The 24161-nt window shown below is 33.8% G+C and overlaps 1 protein-coding gene across 1 annotated transcript; it reads left to right on the top strand.

The window, feature by feature from the left end:
* The first annotated feature begins 117 nt into the window (after positions 1-117).
* Positions 118-17539, top strand: LOC134854558 (transcriptional activator protein Pur-alpha-like). Its single transcript, XM_063870865.1, has 6 exons — positions 118-258; positions 1487-1589; positions 10069-10328; positions 12953-13076; positions 14676-14785; positions 16374-17539. Exons 1-6 carry the CDS (start codon positions 145-147, stop codon positions 16605-16607), a joined length of 945 nt encoding a protein of 314 aa, XP_063726935.1. The 5' UTR covers positions 118-144; the 3' UTR covers positions 16608-17539.
* Positions 17540-24161: the final 6622 nt, after the last annotated feature.

Here is a 24161-nt window from a genome sequence, read left to right as displayed (position 1 = left end):
GAAAAAAAAAACAAATCTGACTGGACAGCTTGTGAATCTGACTTCCTTAATGTTATATTTAACCATGTGTTTTTATAAGTATTCAAAATGTTAACTAACACCTGCTTTTTCAGGGTTAGTTTGAGGGAGACTAACATACAAAACATGGAGCACGGGACTGTGAGAGAGCTGGCCTCTCTGAGTCTAAACATACAGTCCAAAAAGTTCTACCTGGATGTAAAGGAGAACCAGTCTGGCAGATTCGTCAAAATTGCTGAGGCAAGTTTTATATCCTTTAAAATCCTTTTCTTCCTTGAAAATCAACATTTAAAACGAAGTGTACCTCAATAATTTAGAAATTTTATTATTAAACTTAATTTGCATCAGTTTAAGTATAAAAATGATTTTTCTTCAGGTGGGTTGGTAGTATAAAAGTTAAAAACTAAACTTTTTAATCGCGCAAAATTTTTTGATGACATTTTCTTTTGGCATTTTTGTTTTCGGATCAGTTGGCTTCTAACCTAGTGTTGTCGGCTGAGTGAACTCTCGAGAAAAGGTGGAAGCTTCTTTAGTGCTAGTGGTTGTGTTTTTTGCATGTTTTTAGATTGAATTTTTCGTATTGCCAAAAAAATTGTTGAGTTTTTTAAAGTTTTTTCTGACAGCAATTTCCTTTCGCATTTTTATTTTCGTATCAATTGATGTCTAACCGAGTGTTGTTGGTTTAGTGAACGCTAGGAAATTTAAAAGCTTATTTAATGCTAGTGATTGTGTTTCTCGTCTGTTTTTATGAGATTCAATTTTTCGTTTTTCCAAAAAAAAAGAAGTTTTTTGTTAGTCTTACTGTCTCAGTTCTAGATTTATCAACATTCTGATTCGGCTTTTGTTATATGTTTTAAATGATAAAATGCTACTTTTTCACTAGCGATCAGCTTAGTGTATTATTACCAACCTTCTTTTTATTCTAACCTAACTCGCAAATAAAAATGTTAATTGAAGAAAGTGTGGCTGTTTTCCTCTCCTTCCTTCCCCACATTTGATGTACTTCAGTTTTGATAAACCAAATTAATGTTGTCATAGTGTATTGACATTTTGCATCGTGAACAATCTAACTATTGTGAACATATTTGTTCTTCATACGTTGCATCGTAACATCACGCATTCAGCCATAATAACACGAAATGTAGGGGAAAGTGGAAAAGAGCCAAAAGTGTTATCTTAATTTGAAGTTTCAGTGCAGCATTGGAAATGGCATAACATCTGTTCTCTGCTTTAAGCATCAGTGGCTGAATGGTTATAGTGGGTGAGACTCGTAATCTCTCGGTCGCAGGTTTATGAATTCGAGGCGTATTTCCAATTTTTCTTGCATTTTATAGAGCTGTTTTTTTTCGTCTTCGCGCTAGTTCGTCTATCAGAACCGTTATTATTTTCTTGGTAGCTTAGTAGTTAAATCGATGAGTATTGCAAAAAATACAAACGTTGAGAAAACCTTCATTTAAATGTGTTTTAGATCAATGTGTCCGGAATCAAAAACAAAGTAATATTTGACATGACTTCGACTAAATTGCTACTGGACCATTTGGTGAACTTCGCCGACTTCTACGTGTCACTTGGTAAGCTCCGACTGAGTCAGATGAGTGAAAATTTACCCGTAAACAGCTCATGATTTTATCAAAAATATTTTGGTTCTCCAGAAAAGTTAGAAAATTATCTAATATGTACAGTTAGAAAATTAGCTTACAATCCCTGGATAAGAGAGTAAGACGTTCAGTGTTAATAGGTTTAAAATATTGTGTAAAAAAACAAAGCAATTTTTTTTTCAAAACGCTGTTTAATTTACTTTTTCAATGAATAACGTTTTTTCTCAACCCTGCAACAAACCTGCGCTGATAAGTTTTCGACACTTAAACTGTCAACTTTTTGTATTGATAACCTTGCGATATGCAAACTTTATCGAATCGTGCCTAAGGTTATTTCAGTCTAACAAATAGTTTAACTAACCATTTGACAGAATCATTTGACACTAAACCATTTGATAGAATCACTAAATCAAAACCAAATTCAGCGTGTCGTTCAGCACAATTGGCACTGATGTTGTGTCCATTCCTGGGATGACTGGGTTCTCTTCCAATTAGAAGTTTTCTTCTAAAAAATTGGCGGCCTATCGATTGTCTGCTTTGTTTTGGCAAGGTTACGACAGCGCATACTTTTTACAATTTCCCCTATCAGTAAGCTCTCGATTAGCAAGAGTTAGCTAATCGGAATATAGACTTTTTGAGGCTAGCATCTAGCTTAACAAAATCAGTTGAATCGCTTATAATGATGCTATGCTGCTGACATGATCAATATTATGAGAATTCGAATTTAACTAACGTGCGCTAGTTACTACTCATGCTATATCTAGATTTTAAACCATTGTTTGTATACTTTTAGTTTTGATATTAATTATCTACTGATGCTCTTTCGGCTGCTCTTCTTGGTTGTCAACTTAAGCTCTGTCAGTTTATTTTCCAATTTTTGTAGTCTACTTTGCATACGCTACTCATATAGCCAACGTGGATCCTATCTGGGCGTTATATGAATACTTTTATTTCGACCATTTCAAGTTTTTTCCGGCCATTGGAATTTTGTATTCGGTTGAGTTTTACTTTTTTTGTATCTTTTTGTTTTCCACGGAAAATCATTTACCTGAAAAAATAATTGGAATGGGTCGAATAATATACCAATTTGAAGCTTTTTTTTGAGTCGTAATTCGAACGACAATAGAAAAACTTGTTTTTTTTTTCAGTATCGAGAAAAACTATTATAAAATTTTATTATTTTTTTTTTATTTTTGTTCGAATAAAGCGAGCAAGCAGGCTTACAACAGCTTATTTATGCTTAATTTAAGCGCTGAAAGTTTCTTTTTCAGAAAGTAAAATTAGTTTTCCAGCGCCGTTTTGGGAACCAAAAACTTCAAAAAAAATCAGGTTTTTATTTTTCTACTAACATTTTTGTCCAATTTGCCTATAATATTATGATTGTCGAATACACCTAAATTGAAGTTTTACGTCAAATCATTTTCTCACACCACGCAGAAAAAACTACACTAATTTGAAATTATGGGCTCAGTTTCAGATGATTTGAAGTCGGCTTCAATTCTGTCGGCTTAGTTACCGATTTTTTAAATTGAAATGTCCTGTAGTACTTTTGAGATCAGTAAGACTAGCACCAATTTTTTTAATGCCCAAATTCAACCCCACTAAGACCTCTTTGAAAAACCCAAATTTAAATTCAAATACAAAAATATTTTTTTGTTCGTTTTTCAATTTCCTTTCTCAATTGTAACGATGAAGTTCTGTTTGCTAATTTTTTAGCGTCATGATGCCCTCATCCTATAATTTTGTATCGCAATTGGTGCGAAGCTCAGCTTCGCCTCTGTGTTTATGTTTGTGTTGTATCGCAAATGATTCGAAGTTCAGCTTCGCCGTTGTGTCGAATTAGAGTTTCGAATTTGAAATTTAACACCTAGTTTTCGTTTGGTTTATTTGAGTTCCATAACGCTGTTCCAATTTCTTGTCCACTTTGTTTTCGGTGACTCATAAACATTTCAGTTAAAATTATAGGCTATTCAGCTACAGACAGCTTCAGGAGTTTTCCAAAATGAGTTAACTCAGCCGAAAATGGGAACAACAAATAGTTTCTTACGCGGCATTGTAAATAGAATGGAATTGGAAAGTAGCTATCACTTTCTCAGCTGCGCTTACATGCAGTACAAGACGTATAAAGAGCAAAATCAGTGTTCGTCGCTTAAACTTTCAATCGGCAATAATCGCAAGTGATTTCTTAACTGTTCCATTTTTTATCAAATGAAATTTCTGTCGCTGAATAGTCTGGTAATTTGGCTGAGTTCTAAGTTGGTTGAATATCTAGTTTCGGAATTTCCAGTCTCAAATAATTTTCAAGTTCATGTGTTTTCACCACTGAATTTCTGAAAAAGCAGAATTTGAAGTGATCCTCTGAAAAATGTACCTCATCAACGAGTTTTAAATTATAGCTTCTACAAATGTATCGGACAGCTGCTAAGTTTGCTGAAAGAATTCTGACCTTGAGATAGTGACATAGTTGAGATGAAAATACAACGAAATTTCAAAATAGCGTTTGTATTGTCAAAAGAGTAAACCAAACTTTTTGCGCGCGCGAGGTGAGTTTTTAATTACAAATTGAAGCCCTTAACTTCGAAACAATTTTCATTCAGCAGCGATCTAAAATGCTATTTTTCAATAGAAAAAACCATAAAACGCCGACAAAACGGCAAACGCGAATTTTCAAAGAACAGCTTGAAGGTCAGAATTATTTCAAAATTTTAAGACGCTGTCCGATAAGTTTGTTAAAAGCTATAAGAGCGCATAGAGTACTGGCGTAATGAACTCTTTCTGAGTTAGTGTGTTTAAGCGAAATCAAAGATTATTTTTACCTTTAATGTTTTCGCGACTCACTTTTAATAAATGAAACATAAAGCCTGTTTCCATGAATTTGTTAAGTGTTTCAACAGTAGGCGTATTGTGGGTATAAAGTGAGCAACTTTTCTGCATTTCAAAGCATGCATTGAAAATCAGAGGCAAAATGCGATCAAAAACTACTGGGGCTAGTACTATCATAAAATGACAGGGAGTTTGGGCTTGTTAAGTTTTCATTTTAGAGAGTAGATATTTGTTATGTGCTTGATTGATATATTTAACTGCCGTAGAAGTCTCCATGTATTGCGCGGTTGATCAATTTTTTTCAAGGTTCTCTGACCAACAGGAAATAATTACGCTTGGGATAAAATTAAATTCGGATAAACAGAAATTTTAATGGTGCTGCTAAAAGTTGGCATGTATTCGAATCTTTTATTTTCATGCATAGCGTTGTGTATCATTGAGTATCTAAATATTCTGTAAGGCTTTGAAAAACTCAGTTGCTTAGGTTTTTTCTGAGGGCAAGGCAGAGGACCGGAATATCAAAAATAGTTGCAAACAAAAAATCTGTATTGAAAAAATTTTCCTTTAATGCGTTTTTATAGTTCGTTCTTGTTTTTGGCTACCATCATTTTTATTATAATTGCGCCAAATGGCAGTGCATGTAGTCGTATTGATATCATTATTCAATTGAGTAAAAAACAAAGATAAATGAATTTGAATCTATTTAAGTACGACTGCTTATTAATCTTTTTTGTCCTTAAATCTTAAAATAAATCTTTAAATCTTGAAATCTTCGGACCGAGAACCGAAAGTGAGGCTAAATAAGTTTTAGATGGATTAATGTTGTTGTAGAACTGCTACATTTTTTCATGTTACAATCTGTGACAAACCCCTCTTGTACAGGTGTTAAATTCTGCAAACTTGTGGTCTTAAATGAAATTAAACCAAGGTAATGAGGCGCTTACCCTCTCGCAGTGGAGCATCTATGGTTTTCTCGAGGGGGCGGGGCTGGGCGGTTTTTCAGAATATTTTGTCGATTTTTTTGAGGTCGACTAAATTGATTTTCTGAGCTTTCCCAAATCACTGCAAAGACCCCATTTTGATAATATTTTCAGAGCCGCTGCGAATTTTTGAAACAAAAACAGACCAAAAACGTTTTCAGGCAATTTTTGTAAAATCTTGGCGCGGAAATTGCGTTTTTCGGTTCTCTAAATTAGTATAATGTTGGCGCCAAAGGCGGCTTTAGAAAAATTTTAAGGAAGGCCAGTCTAAAATGTATGACTTGAAATAATTCCAAAGGGTGGATCTGTTGGGTCGGCAGGGTATTGAATCCCTGGGGCGGGGGGGGGGGGGAGTCTGTTCCCTACCTAAATCCGCTACAGCCCTCTCGTGTGGATTTTTAAGTGAATAATTTTTTGTAAATTGTACGAGACTTCTCTTGATGAATTGGTTATCCTCGCGTCAACTTGGTAGTTTTCCGTTTTTATGGTTAAGTTACTGCTTAACTTGTTGAATGAGTTTTTTCTGTTACCGTTTCGTTTTTAGTTTTTCGCGTTAAATTTGAAGATCTAGTTAAAGATCTTGCTGCAGTATTGTGAGGTCAGGCGCAGGGGAGGTGCTTCGTTTTGAAACAGATCCTACGCAAAAAAGCCCATTTTGTGGCTATTCTTCTTTTTCCATTTTCTGTCTTAAATGGAGAATTGCTCAATGTGAAAGAAAGAGGGAGTAATGGTAGTCTTGCTGACGTCACAGAGTGTAGTTGAATTGTGTAATGGTAGGGAAGCATGAATTGACGTCATAACTGTTCCCCTAGTGAGTGAATATGAAAAGGGAAGGTATAAGCTACATATAAGCAATACAACACAGCCTTCAACGTACCTTACCAATGGCTATAGTTGAATTTGTATATCATTAATCAGACAATTTAAACAGCCGAAGTATTTAGAAAAAAAAACATATTTATTTAATTTCAAGAATGCACTCAAGAATTTTTGAAGGAAAAGAAAAAAGCTTACATGTTGTTTCATCCGCGCTGTAAAAGAAATGGTTAATTGAAAAATTGTATAATTTCGGAACCCTCTGCTCCTAGACTACTATTTTATTTTATTGTCTGTTATCCGTTCCATTTTATCGACCGTTGTCGTATCGCTCGTGTCCGTTTTCATATTATGATAAGTGAACGAGAAAAAGTGAAATGACAAATTTTTGGTTGAAATTAAAATTGGCGAAGATTCAGTTTGCCCAGATTTCTGCTTTGTTAATACCATGCAGTAGTCGGCCCTCATGATCAGATGGTCATTAAACGCTTGATTTTAACTTTATCAGAAATTGACTGTTTAAAACAATAACACTCGATATCAAGCTTTCCATGTTCCAACTATTTTGAAGATTGGGTTTTCATGTTTAGCCTTTTTTTTAGTGTCCGTGATTGTCGCAATTCATAAATGAAACTGATGATAAAATGTTTAATATCTGCAAATGGATATCACTTGAAATTTAATTTAGTCTTTCAACTTTTTGTCTCGATATAAGGCTTAAAAACTATTGAGTTAGTGTAAGCAACCAAGACAAAAAGTATCTTAACATGCAGCCATCGGATGTCGTGCAGCCGAAGTTGAAATTATATTGCTAGCTATTGGGGTTATCTGTATATTATAGAAAGTGCATTTTCGTATAGTATACCAAAAAAGTTCAGTCTACCATATTTGTTCGTCCACTGATTTTTTCTGAAATAATTAGTTTTTCGCAGATATTGATGGCAAGCACTGATGAACGAATTGAATTTTCACTTGTTTCGGGTGATTTTTTTAATTTTTTTTTAAAAAAAAGATCAACATTAACAAGGATAGTCGGTTACTATGCAAGTAGCACAAAATGTTCCGACCACTGTCTTAAAAATACTAAACAAAAAGTTTTTTTTTTAACTTTCTGTCGTTTTTTTTCTGCATGTTATAAAAACATCTAAGAAAAAATAGAATTCAGGCATATTTTTCCATACTTTTTGCAAAATTTTTTATTGGCTCGAAATTCAGAAACTACGCTAAAAAAACTTCAGAAACTACCTTTACTTGAATAAAACTAAGTTTTCACGGCTGAAATTAAGCCTAAATAAGCTATTGTAAGCATATACGGTCACCTTATTAGCTCGAAATTCAGACACTACGCTTAAAAACTTCAGCGCTAAAAAAATTTCAGAAACGACCTTTACCTGAATAAAACAGCTTCCACGGCTGAAGTTAAGCCTAAATAAGCTATTGTAAGCATATACAGTCACCTCATTAACTCGACCAAAAATTTTAAACCGGGTTTTCTCGACACTGTGAAAAAAGTTTCAATTTTTTTTAATGTCGTTCGAATTACAGCTGAAAGGGCTTTTATATGTTATATCCCTCAACCCAGCTCGATGATTTTTTGTGGAACCTGATTTTGCGTGAAAAAAAAAAGCAAAAAAAAACTTAAACACACCCGAATACAAATTTCTTCCCCATTTTCAATGGTCGGAACAATATGAAGTGCAGGTTGCTGTGCAAGTAGCTCAGAAAGTTTTGGCCATAGTTTGATTGTAGAGTTTTTATCAAATTGGATAATGGTCTTTTGGTAAACAACTTTTTTCTAGTTCTAACAGAATCAGTTGATAGCATGGCTCATAATCTATTTAATTACTGGGCCGCTGCTGCACGTTTAGCCTGGAATTAACGTTCATACCTGGATCTAATATGATCTACGGTTCGAATCCTGTCCTGATCTGTTTTTTACTGAATAATTTTCCTGCAAAAAGTTGTCAATCACAAAATCTTTTGTCTTCTTCCAATGTTTGTCGGCTCAGTTGCCAGAGAGCGATTTTTACTTATGACATAAAAATGTTTTCGATGTTTTGATTTAATGGTGATTGAGTTATGAGAAATTTTAATTAACCTGTTCATTCTCGTTTTAGTCAAAGTAAAGCTTTGAGTCGACCTTCAATTTGAATTTTGAAAAAACGCTTTTTCACATGATTTTATTGCATTGTTCGAGTTTGAACAGCAAGCATCTAGAAATCAAAAGGGCATGGCAGTATCGTGTCTACTCTTGGTATACTTAGAAGTTTTTTGAAGTTATGAAACAGTTTTTTTTACTGTCAATCTATATTCCTGAACACTACCATAAACATTGGTGTTGCAGAAGCTGCGTTGCAAATCATTTTCTTATCTTTTTTAAGATTCAAGTATTTAGAGTTTTTGCTTTTCGTGGTTCTGGAAAAGCTTTACCCGCTCCCCGTCGCTTTACTCACTTCTTTGACTAGCTCTAAATAATACTATAAAGTAACGTTTTTAAATCGTTTTTTTTTCACAATACAGGAATTAGTTGAATATATCATTTTTGCGTCGATCGACTCGTGACTGAAAAAGCTTTATTATGATGTATCTATCAATCCAATAGTTCTGATGATAATTTGTGGCACCTGCTTTTATGGAAAACGCTTGAAGTAAACCCGCATGCAAATTTGCTTCCCACTTTCAATGGTCGGAACAATAATGCTTAGGAGTTTTGTAAGCCTGTCTAAAGGTACACTGTTTTTACGTGAACGCAGTGAAGACACCTATCAGACGTTTTAACCTTCCTTTTCACGCTAAAAATTTGCGCACGATCATTTTTGGTTTTGGTAGGTTGCCTTTTGATTTCTTATCAAGTTGACTTCAAATTCATTTGCCATATGGGAGGATTCTTGCACTTTCCAAACATAAAAGTTGAAATGGCGGGGAAAATATTGCTTAACAAAAGCAGATTTTAATTTTAAATTTTTCTAGGTCAATAAAAAAATATTTGTAGAATCGATTTACCCAACTTCTTTAGTCGTATCAAAAAAGTGTTCATCATAAAACATTCATGGAATTCAAAGAGCTTAAAATGTCCTTGAGCTCATTATCACTGTTCTATCACTCTCTTCGCTAAATATTGGGTCTGATTGGTTGAAAAACTTTTCCCACTAATTTAGAGATTGAATCAGGGGCGGATTTAGGGGGGGGGGGCGGACGCCCCCCCCCCCCCCCCCTCAGGGATTCGACCCCCTGCCGACCCAAAGGGTCCCCCCTTTGATACTTTTTCAGAAATCCATTTTTGGCGGACCGACCCTAAAATTTTTCTAAAGGCGCCTCTGGCGCCAATATATACTAACTTTGAGGGGGAGCGCGCGCCAAAAAAAACGCAATTTTTTTGTCAAAATTTTTCAAAAAGTGCCCAAAAACGGCTTTTTTGACTGTTTTTTCAAAAATTTGCCTGCGGCGCAGACAATTTTGCCAAATTAGGCGCAAAACAGTGCTTTGGGAGAGCTCGAAAAATCAATTTGGTCGACCTAAAAAAAAAAGGTCGTCAAAATTTTGGAAAATTTTTCGAAAATCCGCCCCCCCCCCCTCGAGAAAATCCTAGATCCGCCCCTGGATTGAATTGATTGTATTTTGAACATGTACGATGCTTTGATTTGTCAGTAATTTTCAATTGATTTGTTCTTTCTACTCTAAATTAGATATTGCGATTTGGTGATGTTTGTAGCACTCTTCATTAATTTTTCAATATAATAAACTTATAGATTTAATTATAAATTTGACTAAATTCCTTTTCATCGAAAGGTTTTCTGCTTGAGTTACTTTGTATAATATCTGTTTATTTTGAGGTCCCCAACCTCTTAATGTGAGCGGTGCTACTGCTTCCGACCAATCAGGAGGAGACGTCGCCCCTCTCCGCTCAGACTTCGCTTCCTTGTCCCTCTCTTCGTCTTCCCAACACCTGCCCCAGCTCCCCCCATTATCCACTCTTGGGGGAGGAGGAGGAGGGGGAAGTAGGCCTCTGAAGAGTGAGTCATTCAAGAGGCTCTCCTTCAATCGCATATATCACATGGATCTAGCCCAGAACGACAAGGGCGTTTTTCTCAAGGTGAGAACCTAGAATGTCTATTGTACTGCCTGAACTGTCTGTCAGACTTAGAATTCAATCGTATGATACATTTAGTAGGTTTAGTTGCGAGGAGCAAAAGTGAAAATTTGAAATTTATGAAAACAATTTCATTGTACAAGTTGAAAGTGGGTATAGTAAAGAAGCCTGTTTGTTTGGCTCACACTATCCGTTGCAGTATCAGATCAATCACCAGCGGATCTATGGATTATATAAATCTAAACGTTGATGATTCAGCCATAGACAGGGGGGGGGGGGCAAAAGTGATTGCAACACAAAAAGTCAATTATTTCAAAACAATCAGTTAATTTGATATTGCAAAAGAAACAATCAATTAATTGACAAGTTACAAAATCAGTTCAGCAGAGCTCAGGCACAACCTTTTCGTCCCAAAACAAAAGCGCTTGACCGTGATCATCAAAAGCAAACGTTGCACTGCTAAACAAACGTTCAATGATGTTACACGTCGGTAGCAAAAAGTTCGCGGTAGCAAAAAAGAATTCTTCATTGCATGAAACCAGAAACCATTTGTCGTTTCTTGATAATATTAGGAGTACAAAATTGTCAGAAGACGAGGTTGGACATTGCAGACCACATCCAAGGCTAAGTCAGACGCGGCATCTCGGATCTAAACAATTGCTCTTTCAAGCATCGGAGAATGAAAAATACTAGCATGTCGCCAATTATTTTTTCATGGTGTCACCGTAATGTTCAACAAATGAATCTTCACGTTGTAGAAGTTTCTGAACTGATTTCAACATTTTCGCGGGCTGTTGATATAAGGTTCATAATTGCTTTATCAGCAGAAAATTCGGGTTTTGACAAAATATGACGAAGCTTCATGTACCGTTCAATCATCGCAAACATGCTGGTCCATCGAGTCTCATTTTTCCGCACTGGTTTCAGTTGAGTGGTCCCCTTAATTTTCCCGCAAGTTTGAGTGACTTTTGCCATCAGGTTATTCGCCTTATCAAGTATCTGCATTTTTGACTTGATGTACTCCTTGACCGCAAGATTAAATCTATGCGATGCGCAACCGATAAGTGGTAGGTTAGAAGTGTTTGCCAAGGCCTTGTTGACGGTCACATTATCGCCTATGAAAGCGACAACATTTCCTAATCACCCGGTTTAGTTTGATCCGGGAACTTTGCAAACACTCCGAGAAAGTGAACTGATGATTTTGACCACCCATCAATAACCAGCGCACTTTGTCTGGAAGAACATAACGTATCTTCTTTTCGACTTCTTTCGTAATTTTCTCCATTAACTTACTCAGCGTTTTCTCTGAGATATTACCCAGTTATATGTATTCTCGAATAGTCGGGTCTTCTACAAAATTGAAAGGTCGCATACATCACAGATGATTCTTATCCATCCGAATATGTTTCTGCCTTTTCTTGGACTTTGTCCAGCTTGAGCAACTGCAAAACTATCAAGAACATTTGGTGTGCGCTCTGCTTGTGGCAGGTCCTGCTGGTGCTTTTTTAATGTGATTTAATAAGATCGTCCAGCCAGTGTTCTTTTCCTAGACCAATATCTTACCGCATCTGCAGTTCCACAAACCTGCGTCTGCGTCAATTTTCGTGAAAAACTTTGAACAGGCAATTTTTGGTGTATTGCCTGTTCAAAGTTTTTCATCTTTCACAAGCATCTTTCACAAGCATGCGGTTTGTCTGAAAAACAAGATGTCAAAATGATGAGAAAACTTACTCTGCTATGTTTGGAAGCAGGTGGTGCGCAGCGGTTATACGAGCCAACTGAAATTACATTCCAATATAAAAACACCAATTAATTGGCAAGACAATCACTTAAGTGTAATTGGGAACGTTCAGCAATCAATTAATTTAATTGCCATTAATTGCAATTAATTTAATTACAATGTAATTTTGAACACCCCTGGCCGCAGAGTCCGTAAGCAACTAAGGTCAGGTGTGCTATTTGATGACAAGAATTTAAATGGGAGCGGTGGTGAAGTGGTTACGTCTCAGCCTCTCAATCGAAAGGTCGGATGTTCGAGGCCCACCATGATCCGTGCTCGTTGCTTGAGGGTGAAGCAGCATTACTCAGCCCAGAAAAATAACCAAAAAAAATGCATGTAGTTCTTAAACAGGGGCACAACAGCGGTTCGCCGTGATGAGCTCTACAGCTCTTGTATTGGTCCTTTCCCCTGTGGATAAATGATCTTAATCTTAAGAAAAGAAGAGTATACGATTCTATGCAAGTATCGCAGAATGTTTGGAGCAAAATTGATACAAACACTTTCTAATTATAATTTTTAAGAAATTTGAAATAAAAAAAATCGGGATTTTTTAAATTATATTTTTTCTCTTTCGAAATTGATTGGTTCAATTAGGAGTGATCAATTTAAGCTTAGTAGTAGCAAACATAGAATTTACTCGATCTCTGGAGTGACTTTTTCTAGCGGTAATTAATCTGAATAGCAAAAAAATATCAGACAATTTTTCTCGACACCTTGTTTTACACTGGGCAATAGCAACTAGAGGTGGTATCTTAAGGGGTGGTCGGAAAAATAACAAGAAAGTGTTTGTATCGATTATATCTAAAAAACAAAATGAACGGTTTGTTTGTTTTTTTTTGGCATGTAGTTGTCGTGTGCGAACCAGAGTGGAGGCAGACAGGGCAAGCAGACGGTGGTGGTGCCGGCTCAAGGCATAGTCGAACTCAGGGACAAACTCAAACTACTCGTGGACGAGTTCTACATAGAAGAAGGTAGATAACCTAATCTAATCTGTCTTCACGCCATCCATTGAACTCAATAACATATATAGCAGCCGTTTGGAAGCTAGCAAGGACTAGGATATATGTTTAATTTTCTGTGAATTATTCAAAGCAGAAAACAGACTTGAAGTGAACCGAAATTTACTTGTCCATCTAAACGAATAATTCTTAACAAAATTTCGGAATGAATAATGGTTTGTAGGAAAACGAATGATTTGTTGGAAAATTTCGAAATGAATGGTTGTTGGAATGGCATCCAAAAACTGGATCAATCAATTGTACTTATTGTTCCAGTTTTTTCAATCTGGGTTAATTGTATTAAACAAAACTGGCGATCATAATACATGTTTTGAAGGTTAATAGTTTTTTTGCTCTTCTTGAGTTTGTTGACACTTTTCCAACTGGCTGCGGGTGAAATGTTCAAATAGGTGGTAATTTTGAGAACTATTTGAGTATAAAGCATGTATTAAATTTATGGACCATTATGCATAACATAGTCATTTCATTATCAATCAATTGTACATGCTACTAAGATTGTTTTTATAATAACATTACTTCTGCGAGAATAAATTTTTGTCAAATTTTACAATTTTTTTTTCAAAAAGTTTGGTTTTCGAAATAAAGTATAAATACTGTTCGAAACTTATCATAAAAACGGAAATCTACAAAGTTGACGCGAGGATAACCAATTTATCAAGAGATGTCTCGCTACAATATACGCAAAAATTTTAGATTAAAAAACCACGCGAGAGGGCAGTAGCGGATTTAGGTAGGGAGACAGACGCCCACCTCCCGTCCCATGGATTCGACCCCCTGCCGGCCCAAAGGGTCTCCCCTTTGTACTATTTTGAAATATCCATTTTGGCTGACTGATTCTAAAATTCTTCTAAAGGCGCCATTATATACTAATTTTGAGTGGGGAGCGCGCGCCGAAAAAACGCGATTTTTTCTACAAAATTTTGCAAAAATTGTTTAAAAACGCCTTTTTGGCCTATTTATTCAAAAATTTGTCTGCGGCGCAGAAAGTTTGGTCAAAATGATGCAGGTTTGCAATGTTTAAAACACGTTTAACAGTGTTTAAAACACTGAATAATTTATTATTTAAAACAACTTTCCCTGATTGGCAGATTTTCTTGTGTGCTTTGACTAACTGAACTGTATTCGTGGAAAAATCTCCTCGATGGATTTTGTGAACGAGGTATCGAAAGACGCGAATGGCTCGAAAGTGCCAAGAAACGGTAAAATTCTTCTGTTTTGGATTCTTGATTTGCTGCGTTTTTTTATATCTGACTTTTTTGGAGTTGATCCTACTGAAATTGAAATGAAAAGAGAACTCAACTGGGAAAAGTACGGCGCACAGAGTGCATACAATTTCATTTTTTTCATTTAAAACATTTTTTTAAACTCGAAACGTGTTTTTGCAACCCTGAAATGGGGTCTTTATAGTGTGACAAAAAAGTGAAAATCCGCCCCCCCCCCCCCTCCCCTCGAAAAAATTCTAGATCCGCCCCTGCTGCCACCTATTGTAATATATCACCTGGCTGCACTTGCTGCTGTTTAATATTGTTGCTTGTGATGATTTATGATCAGTGGAGGAGTCGTTGCCACAGTCGAAGAAGTTCTCGTATGACAGTCGGCTGCTGTTCATGGACGTGGGCCACTCCAACAAGGGATTCTACATCAAACTATCCGAAATATCAGTTAGTGAATTCAAAATACTATTCCAGAGAACCAAACACGCCTGTTTATCCTTCCCGCTTTCTGACGGGAGAGGTTCTGGTTTTTAATTATAAGTCTAAATAATTAAATTGCAATAACAACAAGATTACTTATAGTGCAGATACATGAATACCAAGAATATTTCCGGAATTTTCTTAAATTTGTTTGTGCTTTTTCTTTTCCTCATTATGAAAGCTAGCAATGTCCGAATATGCCCCTATATCCGATTTTTTTCTGCAATGATTCTTTTGCCAAATTTATCGAATGAGCCTGATGTGAATTGACTCATATTGCGTCATAGATTGAATAGTGACTAACTTCAAAAGTTGGAAAATTATGGAAAAGTAAGTTTTGGAAAATTATGATATATGGAGCAGTTTTTTTCTATTTTTTCTGATGTCCATCAGTGGCATAGTGGTTGCATCGGAAAAAGCGCGAGCTCTGCTTTCATCTCTGTTTTACAAGCACCAGTAAAGATGCATTTGGTGAATTTTCAATATTTGTCTTGAATTCTCGAATGCTTGTATAAATGTTGATCGTGTGAATTGCAATTTTGTCAGTCTTAGGCTAGAATGTGATCAAAAGTGCATTAGTAATTTCTGCAGTGGAATCCAACCAATCAAAAACGTTATTTGCGTGGATTGCGTAAGTTTTTTTTTTCGATGTCTGCTCACTATGTTCTTATATTGCGGAGCTGAAAGACGCGCAAGTTTTTATTTTATCAATATTTTATTTGTTTTGTTCCGATCATTTGAAAAATGGGGAGGAATTTTGTATTCGTGTTTTTAATTTTTGTTTCCTGCACAAAATCGGCAGTGACATATAGTCATTGAAATGAGTCGAGTGATATTCCGTTATAAATCCCTTTCAGTCGTGATTCGAACTAAATTTTAAAAACAGCAAATTATCCCAGTGTTGAGAAAAACTGGCCTGAAGTTTTTAGATTTAGTCTAATATCGAGTGAGTAACGCAACGCAATCGAATAACGCTCGTTATATGGAAATTTTTTTTGGACTTTCAGGATATTAAGCTTAATTTTATTATAAAGAAAACTCGTTTTGGATTATTCATTCAGCGCTTATTTGGCAGAAAAATATATTAATTGAATTTTTTGTTTAAAAAGTTGGATTTTTTTTCGTTTCTTATTCATTATATGAAGAAAAATATTGTCGATCATGCATAATTCACAAATTTTTGACGCGATTGTATAGTTCTCGAATCACGCCACCCACTAGTTTGACGAATCACGCGAGACACTTATTTGGCGGACTGTTTTCTATTTTTTCATGATTTATGGTCGGAATATTCTGTGTCATTTGCACAGCAACCGGCTACCTTTCTTTATTTTTTCATTGTAAATTTAAAGCTCCCTATTTGTCATTTTTAATACTCCGGTATAACTAATAGATATGGTCTTTTGATAATTCGCTTGTAATATAATAATATCCTCATTATATTACATGCGAATTACAAGATGACCCTATCTAGTACCCAAAATGGAGTTTAAATTACTCTCGTATTTAATGTTACAAATTTGCAGATACTATGACAGTGGTTGTTGCGCTTTAGAAAAATCCGTCTGCCAACTACAAGCGCCAAACCATTCAGATTCCTCGCAAGCTCTGGCCAGATGTTAGAGATGCACTCGACGAACTCTTCAACGAGACTGCGTCTTCGGTTGCTGCCGCGGAACAACAGCGGGAGGTCCCAGTGACCCTGGAAGAAGAAATTGCCCAAGCCGAGCAACAACAGCCTGGAAGCAGTTCAACGTCAGCAGGGCCAAGTAACTCGGGCGATAGCTGACAAAACTGATTAAATGGTGATCAATTATAACAGTTCCTCTCATGTGTATTTTTGACAATTAATCAGAATTTGCCATTAGTTTGGCAAAACATCGCGCAAAAAAATATTGATTTTCGTTCAGCAGTTGTCAATTTGTTTATCAAACTACCCAAACTCATTTTACGGAGCAGTTTATTGGACAATTTTCCTGCTGATGTAACTGTTTTGTGTTTAAGTTTAATCTAGATTTTGTGCAGTAAGTAGATGGTTGATTTTGACCACAACCAGTGCAATTGAGGGCCACTGTTTTGTGGTCAGTGTTTTTGTGGACATTTATTTTTGTTGTGCAATCATGACTTGGAAAAAAGCTGTAAAGTGTAAATTATTATTGCATCAAATATTTATGAAAACAGTTTGAATTAGATATAGACCAGTTGGTTGTCATTTTCCGCTGCAAAACTAGTTAATATCGATTATCGCGAAACATTGTGATTAAATAATAAAATCTAGCAAATTTTACTTAATAAAGCGACAGTTTATTAAAATGAAACTATCAATGTAGTATCTTATTTCAGCATTCTTCACGATCCCTTCTATAAACTTTATAAAACAAACTACATCAAGTTCTCATCAATAAAAAATCATTGTGTTAGAGCTATAATTTGTTGAATGTATTTTGACTAATGGTGTTCTGAGACCCAGAGCATCCATCTTTAGAAAGCGTTGTTTTTTGCTCGACAATATAAAGATTATTTCATTATTTATTTTAAAGATTGTTTTTGTAAAATTAATTTGTACAGTCTTCATTATAAAAGCTGGCCTTTTGTTTTGGATTGTAAATTGTTGGTTTGATACTAATATTTACAGTAGTTTTCGTACCATTGCTTAATTAGCTAGCTGTGATTTGCCTTAAATGTTTTAATCAAACTAATTATTTACTGAATATTTCAATAATTTACCACAAATATCAATTAGTTTTTAGCCGAAGTGAGTTAGTTATATCCATCAGTTACCTGTATTAATCATAGGAGGAGAGAAAGGTTGAAGCCATCTCTTCCTCAATTATAGTAGACTTAACATGTTTGTTTCTTTTACAAATAGAAGAGCAAACAATGAAAAGGTCATTTAGGCGTTGGCTGCAAAAGTTAGCTTAAGGGAGGAGCTAATTAAGAGTGTTCGTGATCGTTATTTGGTTCCGCAAACTTGATAGCGTCCACGTGTCGAAAATAGCTATTAGTTGTGATTAAATAATCTTGATATGTTCATAATCATATTTATTATCTTTGCGATAAGAAAGGTTCTGCAATCGGGTACTAGACTTTTTCCCCCATCAAAAACTTCGTTCACTGGACACGTCTGGAAGCATTAATCTTTAGTGGTACCTCTTTTCAGAATCTCTTCAAATTTCTTAGCGTTCCCCGCCAATTTAGCCTGGAGGTATCGTATAAGCCTGTGACGGCAATTGCCCAAGGTTCGAGGCTGACAAGACTTCAAACGGGAAATATTCTGTTTTTAATCAATTAACGGCGAATTAGTTGTCTGCTTAGCTGTCACATATTTGAATCGTTTTTTTTAGATTGCTTTTAGTCTTTGATTTAAGCCTATAATTTTAATTTAGCTTTCCTTAATTTCGTAATTCCTTTGTTTTTTTTTCGTTTCACTAAAAAAATTCCTCGGCCCAAAGTATTTCGACCTATTTTTTTTTATCTGCTTAATGAACTAATTCTTGGTTGTTTCAAGGAATACACAATTTTAGCAATGTCTCCGCAATGTATAACTTGATTATATGTTTACCAATCGGTTCGTTGAAATTTCGTTTTTTTTTTCTTTTGGAAAATTTTTTTCACTTAGAAGGTTAGGGTTTCTCTTAAAAATTTCAACTGATTTTTAAACAAGGAATGTAACTTGAAAAACCGCCTTTTTTCTGTGTGCTTGTCTACTCCCGTAGAGTCTCCTACTCGACCCCTCTGTCTACAGCCTTCGAAAAAGTCTGTCGGGGAGATTTTGAACCATATTTTGGATTTTGTCGTTTTTGCGAAAACTATCCCTCTTAAACCTGAGTTAATGGTTTGAACGAATAGAATGATTTTGAAGAACTGCCCTGCATAAACGGTTACACCTTTTTGTTTACAAAACGATTTTGTCCTCGGAATTGGCAAACTTGATTTTTTGACCTTTTAAAACTTTTTGAATACTCTCGAAAACTACCCTGACGTAACTGAGGTTTTGGGTTAAATTCAGATACCAGGTAGTTGGAAACTCATTTAATGTACGACTACGCCCAAATATTTTTGACATTAGAAGTTACGGCTTTCGGAGAAGTCAAAATTTTTTGACCGTTTGTTTTAAACTTTTTGAATAATGTCGAAAACTGCCCTGCCAAATCTAAGGCTTTGATTAAATGCAAAAACCGTGTTGTAAGAAGCTCTATTTTTTTTACGATAAAGCCCAAATCTTTCCGACACATACATTTATGGCCCTCGGAAAAGTCCAAATTGTGATGTTTTGAACGTTTTTTCTCGCTAACTATCATGCTAGGCATAATCGAAACAACAGGCTGTTGAAAGCCTACATTTATAAATGACTATGAACAGTTTGTTAAAGAAAAGTTGTTGCCGTCAAACAAGTAAAAATTCTGAACTTTGAGAGTTGTTTGAAAGCCTATGTCTTTTTTTGGTAAATATTTTGACCGTGTTTTAGAAACTTTGAAAATTCAAATTTGAGATGAAAAGCTCATTTGAAAAAGCCAGTTCCGAGAATTGTTCCTGCGAAAACGAATCATCCTTAATTTTTTGATATTACCTGGAGAAGTGATTATCTCAAATAAATTTTTTACTTTCTCATTTATTTTGGTAGTTGATTAACGCCTAAAATTTGTAATTTAAACTCTCTTGATTTCGTATTTCCTTTTTTTGTTTTTTTCTTGTTTCACAAAAAAAAATCCTCGACCCAAATAATTTCGACCTTTTTATTTGGCTTAACGACCTAATTCTGGGTCGTTTCAAGGGTTACAAAATTTTACCACAACCCTCCGCACTTTACAATGTCGTTGTATGTTTACCAATCGTTTTTTTGAAGTTTCATTTTTTCCGTTTTGCAATTTTTTTCACTTGCATTTCTGCTGATTTTAAAAAAAGAGGTCTCAATTGAAAGAAACATACTTGTGTGCCTGTATACTGCCCTAGAGTTTCAGTTTACTTGACCTCTCTGTCTACAGCCTTTGAAAAAGTCTGTGAGGGAATTTTTGACCCATATTTTTGATTTTTCCTTCTCTAGAAAACTAGCCCTGTCAACTAGTAATTCAGGGCTGGAAAAAAACGCTGCAAAAAACCAGAACATCCCTAAATCTTCAGTGAACCTAAGCTCACTTAGACTAAAATGGAAATTTGTATTCAGTAAAATAATTCAATTTAAATTAGAACAATCAAAAGTCACAAATCAATGCAGTTAAGTTTTAAAAATCAAAAAAATCTATTGCTTCTGCCAAAAAACTGCAACAATCTAGTATTTCCCCATCGATTACTCATGAAATTTTCTTTTTTGTTCAACTAAAACAGAAAAAAAACAATTTTTTTAAAATCGAATTATTTAAATCTCGATCTTCTGTCTTGAAGGATTCTATTGAAAAACTTTCAGATTTTCCTGGGATATTATGGGGAATTGAAAAGTTTTGTTGCAAAATTTTGAGGAGAACACCGAACTTTATTGAGGTTAAAGAAAGTCTCATAATATTGTGAGCTCTAAGTTTTGTCTAGTTATGAACTCTGAAGCTGTCCTTCCGTTCCTATCTGACAGAAGTTGCCATGTCACAACCGAACATCAAGAACATCAACCCGGTAGACTGCAAAGCGACTAAAACAGAAAAAAAAACTGAAGAAAAAAGCAGGCATAGATAAAAGCACACTCATACACACACACACACACGCGCGCGCTCGAGAGCACACGCACACGCTAAAGATCACACACCCGATCACGCGCGCGCGAAAATACACACGGAAGCACATACCCATACACGATAACACACACATACACACTCTCGAAAGCACACTAACACACAAAAGCACAAATAGACACAGACGAAAGCATAAATAAAAAGGGAAGAAACACGAGAAGGCCCTACTAGCCGACAATAACCTTGCCAATGTCTGCAATTCCCATGACCTAAGTAAAAAAAAAAGTAAAAAAAAACACGAAACGGCCGTACTGTCCGGAAAAAAACCTAGCTACTGTCCGCATGTCACATGACGTAAACAATTTAGTTACCAAACACAGAAAAACCGTACTATTTGAAGATAATTCTAGTCCATCTCTTCATTTTGATGATATACCTAAACAAGAGCAATAACAAAAACGTTCATGGGTCTCTTTTTCGGAAAACAAACTCCCACTTCTATAGTCTATAACTTTCCGGCAGGAACTGAACCAATTTTAAATGACAAAGCATTTTTTGTGAATGTTAAATTAATTAGCACTCTTTGGTCTAATAACAACTTAATACCTAGGAATTTTTTTTACTTCAACCTAATTTTCTGAAAAACCATCAAAGTTTTGTATAGTATACTATTAGATTTTGTTTGTATAACCTTTTGTCTTTGATGATTTTACAATAATCATAAGTCATAATCACATCTAAATAAGCATAAACTATGATAAACTTGTTATTGTTGATTATAATTTATTACATGTTTATAAAAGTCCATTTGAGTTTTTTAACCAAAATACGTGTTTGTTTGATGGATGATTGTTTTTTTTTGTGAACGTTAATTCAATTAGCATTCTTTGTTCTAATAACAACCTAATATGTAGGTCCTTTTATACTTGAACCAAACTTTCCAAAAAACCGTTAAGCTTTTTTATAGTATACTATTAGATTTTGTTGGTATAATATTTTATCTAGTTTTTATCTAATTTTATAATAATCACAATTTATAATTATGTCAAATAATCATGAAACTTGATAAACGTGTCATCGTTGATTATAATTCATGACATATTTTATAAAAGTCCATTTAAATTTTCTAACCAGAAACCTTTTTTGTTTCATGGATGAATATAATAAAAGTCCATTTAGAATACATATAATAAAAGATTTTGTTGGTATAATCTTTTATCTAGTTTTTATCTAATTTTATAAAAATCACAATTTATAATTAAGTCAAATAATCATGAAACTTGATAAACGTGTCATCGTTGACTATAATTTATTACATATTTTATAAAAGTCCATTTAAATTTTCTAACCAGAAACCTTTTTTGTTTCATGGATGAATATAATTTTTTTTGTGAATGTCAACTTAATAAGCACTCTTTAGTCTAATAAAAATTAATTACGTCGGAATTTTTATACTTCAACCTAACTTTCTAAAAACACTTAAGCTTTTTTACAGTATACTATTAGACTTTGTTCGTATAATATTTAATCTCATATGATTTTATAATAATCACAATTTATAATCATATCAAATAGTCATGAAAAACGATAATCTTGGCATCGATGATTATAAGTTATTACAGCTTATATTAAAACTAATTTAATTTTTTTAAACAAAAATATGTTTTTGTTTCAAAAAAAATTTTTTTTTCTTTGTGAATGTTTATTGACACAACCGGTTTTAAAAAATGAACTGAACCAATTTTAAATGAAAGAGCTCATTTTTGTGAATGTTAAATTATTTAACACTCTTTGGTCTAATAACAACTTAATACGTAGGACTTTTTATTTTTCAACCAAACTTACTAAAAAACCATCAAGTTTTTGTCTAATACACTATTAGATTTTGTTTGTATAAAAATTTATCTTATTTGACTTTCTAAAAATCACAATTTGTAATCATATCAAATAATCAAGAAACTTGATAAACGAGTCATCGTTGATTATAATTTTTTACAGATTTTATAAAAGTCCATTTAAATTTTCTAACCAGAAACCTTTCTTGTTTCATGGATGATTATAAGTTTTTTGGTGAATGTTAATTGAATTAGCGCTCTTTGGTCTAATAACCACTTAATACGTCGGAGTTTTTATACTTAAACCAAAATTTCTAAAAAAACGCATAAGCTTTTTTACAGTATACTATTAGACTTTGTTTGTATACAATTTTATCTCATATGATTTTATAAAAATCAAAATTTATAATCAAATCAAATAATCATGAAATATGATAATCTTGTCATCGTTGGTTATAAATTATAGCAGTTTATATTAAATTTCATTTAATTTTTTAAACAAAAACATGTTTTTGTTTCATAAATGATTTTAATTTTTTCTTTGTGAAAGTTAATTGACACAGCCGGTTTTAAAAAGGAACTGAACCAATTTTAGATGGAAGAGCTCATTTTTGTGAAAGTTAAAATACTTAGCACTCTTTGGTCTAATAACAACTGAAAACGTAGGATTTTTTATTTTTCAACCAAACTTTCTAAAAAACCATCAAACTTTTGTCTAATATACTATTAGATTTTGTTTGTATAAAATTTTATCTTTTTTGATTTTCTAATAAACACAATTTATTATCATATCAAATAATCATGAAACTTGATAAACGAGTCATCGATGATTATAATTTTTTACAGATTTCATAAAAGTCCATTTTCTTGTTTCATGGATGATGATAAGTTTTTTGGTGAATGTTAATTTAATTAGCGCTCTTTAGTCTAATAACAACTTAATACGTCGGACTTTTTGTACTTTAACCTAAATTTCTAAAAATAAACACTTAAGCTTTTTTACAGTATATTATTAAACTTTGTTTGTATTATACTTTATCTCATATGATTTCATAAAAATCCTAATTTATAATCATATCAATAAACCATGGAATATGATAATCTTGTCATCGTTGGTTATAAAATATTACAGCTTATATTAAAACTAAATTAATTTTTTTTAACAAGAATACGTTTTTGTTTCAAAAATGATTTTTTTTTGTGATTGTTAATTGACACAACCGGTTTTAAAAAAGGAGCTGAACCGATTTTAAATGAAAGAGCTCACGTTTGTGAATGTTAAATTATTTAGCATTCTTTGGTCTAACAACAACTTAATACGTAGGACTTTTTATACTTCAACTTAATTTTCTAAAAACCATCAAATTTTTGTATAGTATACTATTAGATTTTGTTTGTATAATATTTTATCTTTGATGATTTTACAATAATCATAAATTATAATCACACCTAAATAAGCATAAACTATGATAAACTTGTTATTGTTGATTATAGTTTATTACATGTTTATAAAATTCCATTTGAATTTTTTAACCAAATTACGTTTTTATTTTTCATAGCTGATTGTTACTTTTTTTGTGAATGTTAATTCAATTAGCATTCTTTGCACTAATAACAACTTAAAATGTAGGACCTTTTATAGTTCAACCTAACTTTCCAAAAATCAACTAAACTTTTTTATAGTATGCTATTAGATTTTGTTAGTATAGAATTTTATTTTATTTGATTTTCTAATAATCACAATTTATAATCATATCAAACAATCATGAAACTTGATAAACGAGTCATCGTTGATTATAATTTATTACATATTTCATAAGAATCCATCTAAATTTTCTAACCAGAAAC

This window comes from Symsagittifera roscoffensis, chromosome 9 (genome assembly GCF_963678635.1).
Source record: "Symsagittifera roscoffensis chromosome 9, txSymRosc1.1, whole genome shotgun sequence".
In the NCBI taxonomy this organism is placed as follows: domain Eukaryota; kingdom Metazoa; phylum Xenacoelomorpha; order Acoela; family Convolutidae; genus Symsagittifera; species Symsagittifera roscoffensis.
The sequence above is the reverse complement of the archived record's forward strand: the minus strand, read 5'-3'. Positions and strand labels throughout refer to the sequence as shown.

Coding starts and splice junctions, on each gene's coding strand:
- LOC134854558 (XM_063870865.1), top strand. CDS start 145: ATGGAGCACGGGACTGTGAGAGAGCTGGCCTCTCTGAGTCTAAACATA. Junction 1,590..10,068: donor CGACTTCTACGTGTCACTTG/GTAAGCTCCGAC, acceptor GTTTATTTTGAG/GTCCCCAACCTCTTAATGTG. Junction 13,077..14,675: donor CGAGTTCTACATAGAAGAAG/GTAGATAACCTA, acceptor ATTTATGATCAG/TGGAGGAGTCGTTGCCACAG.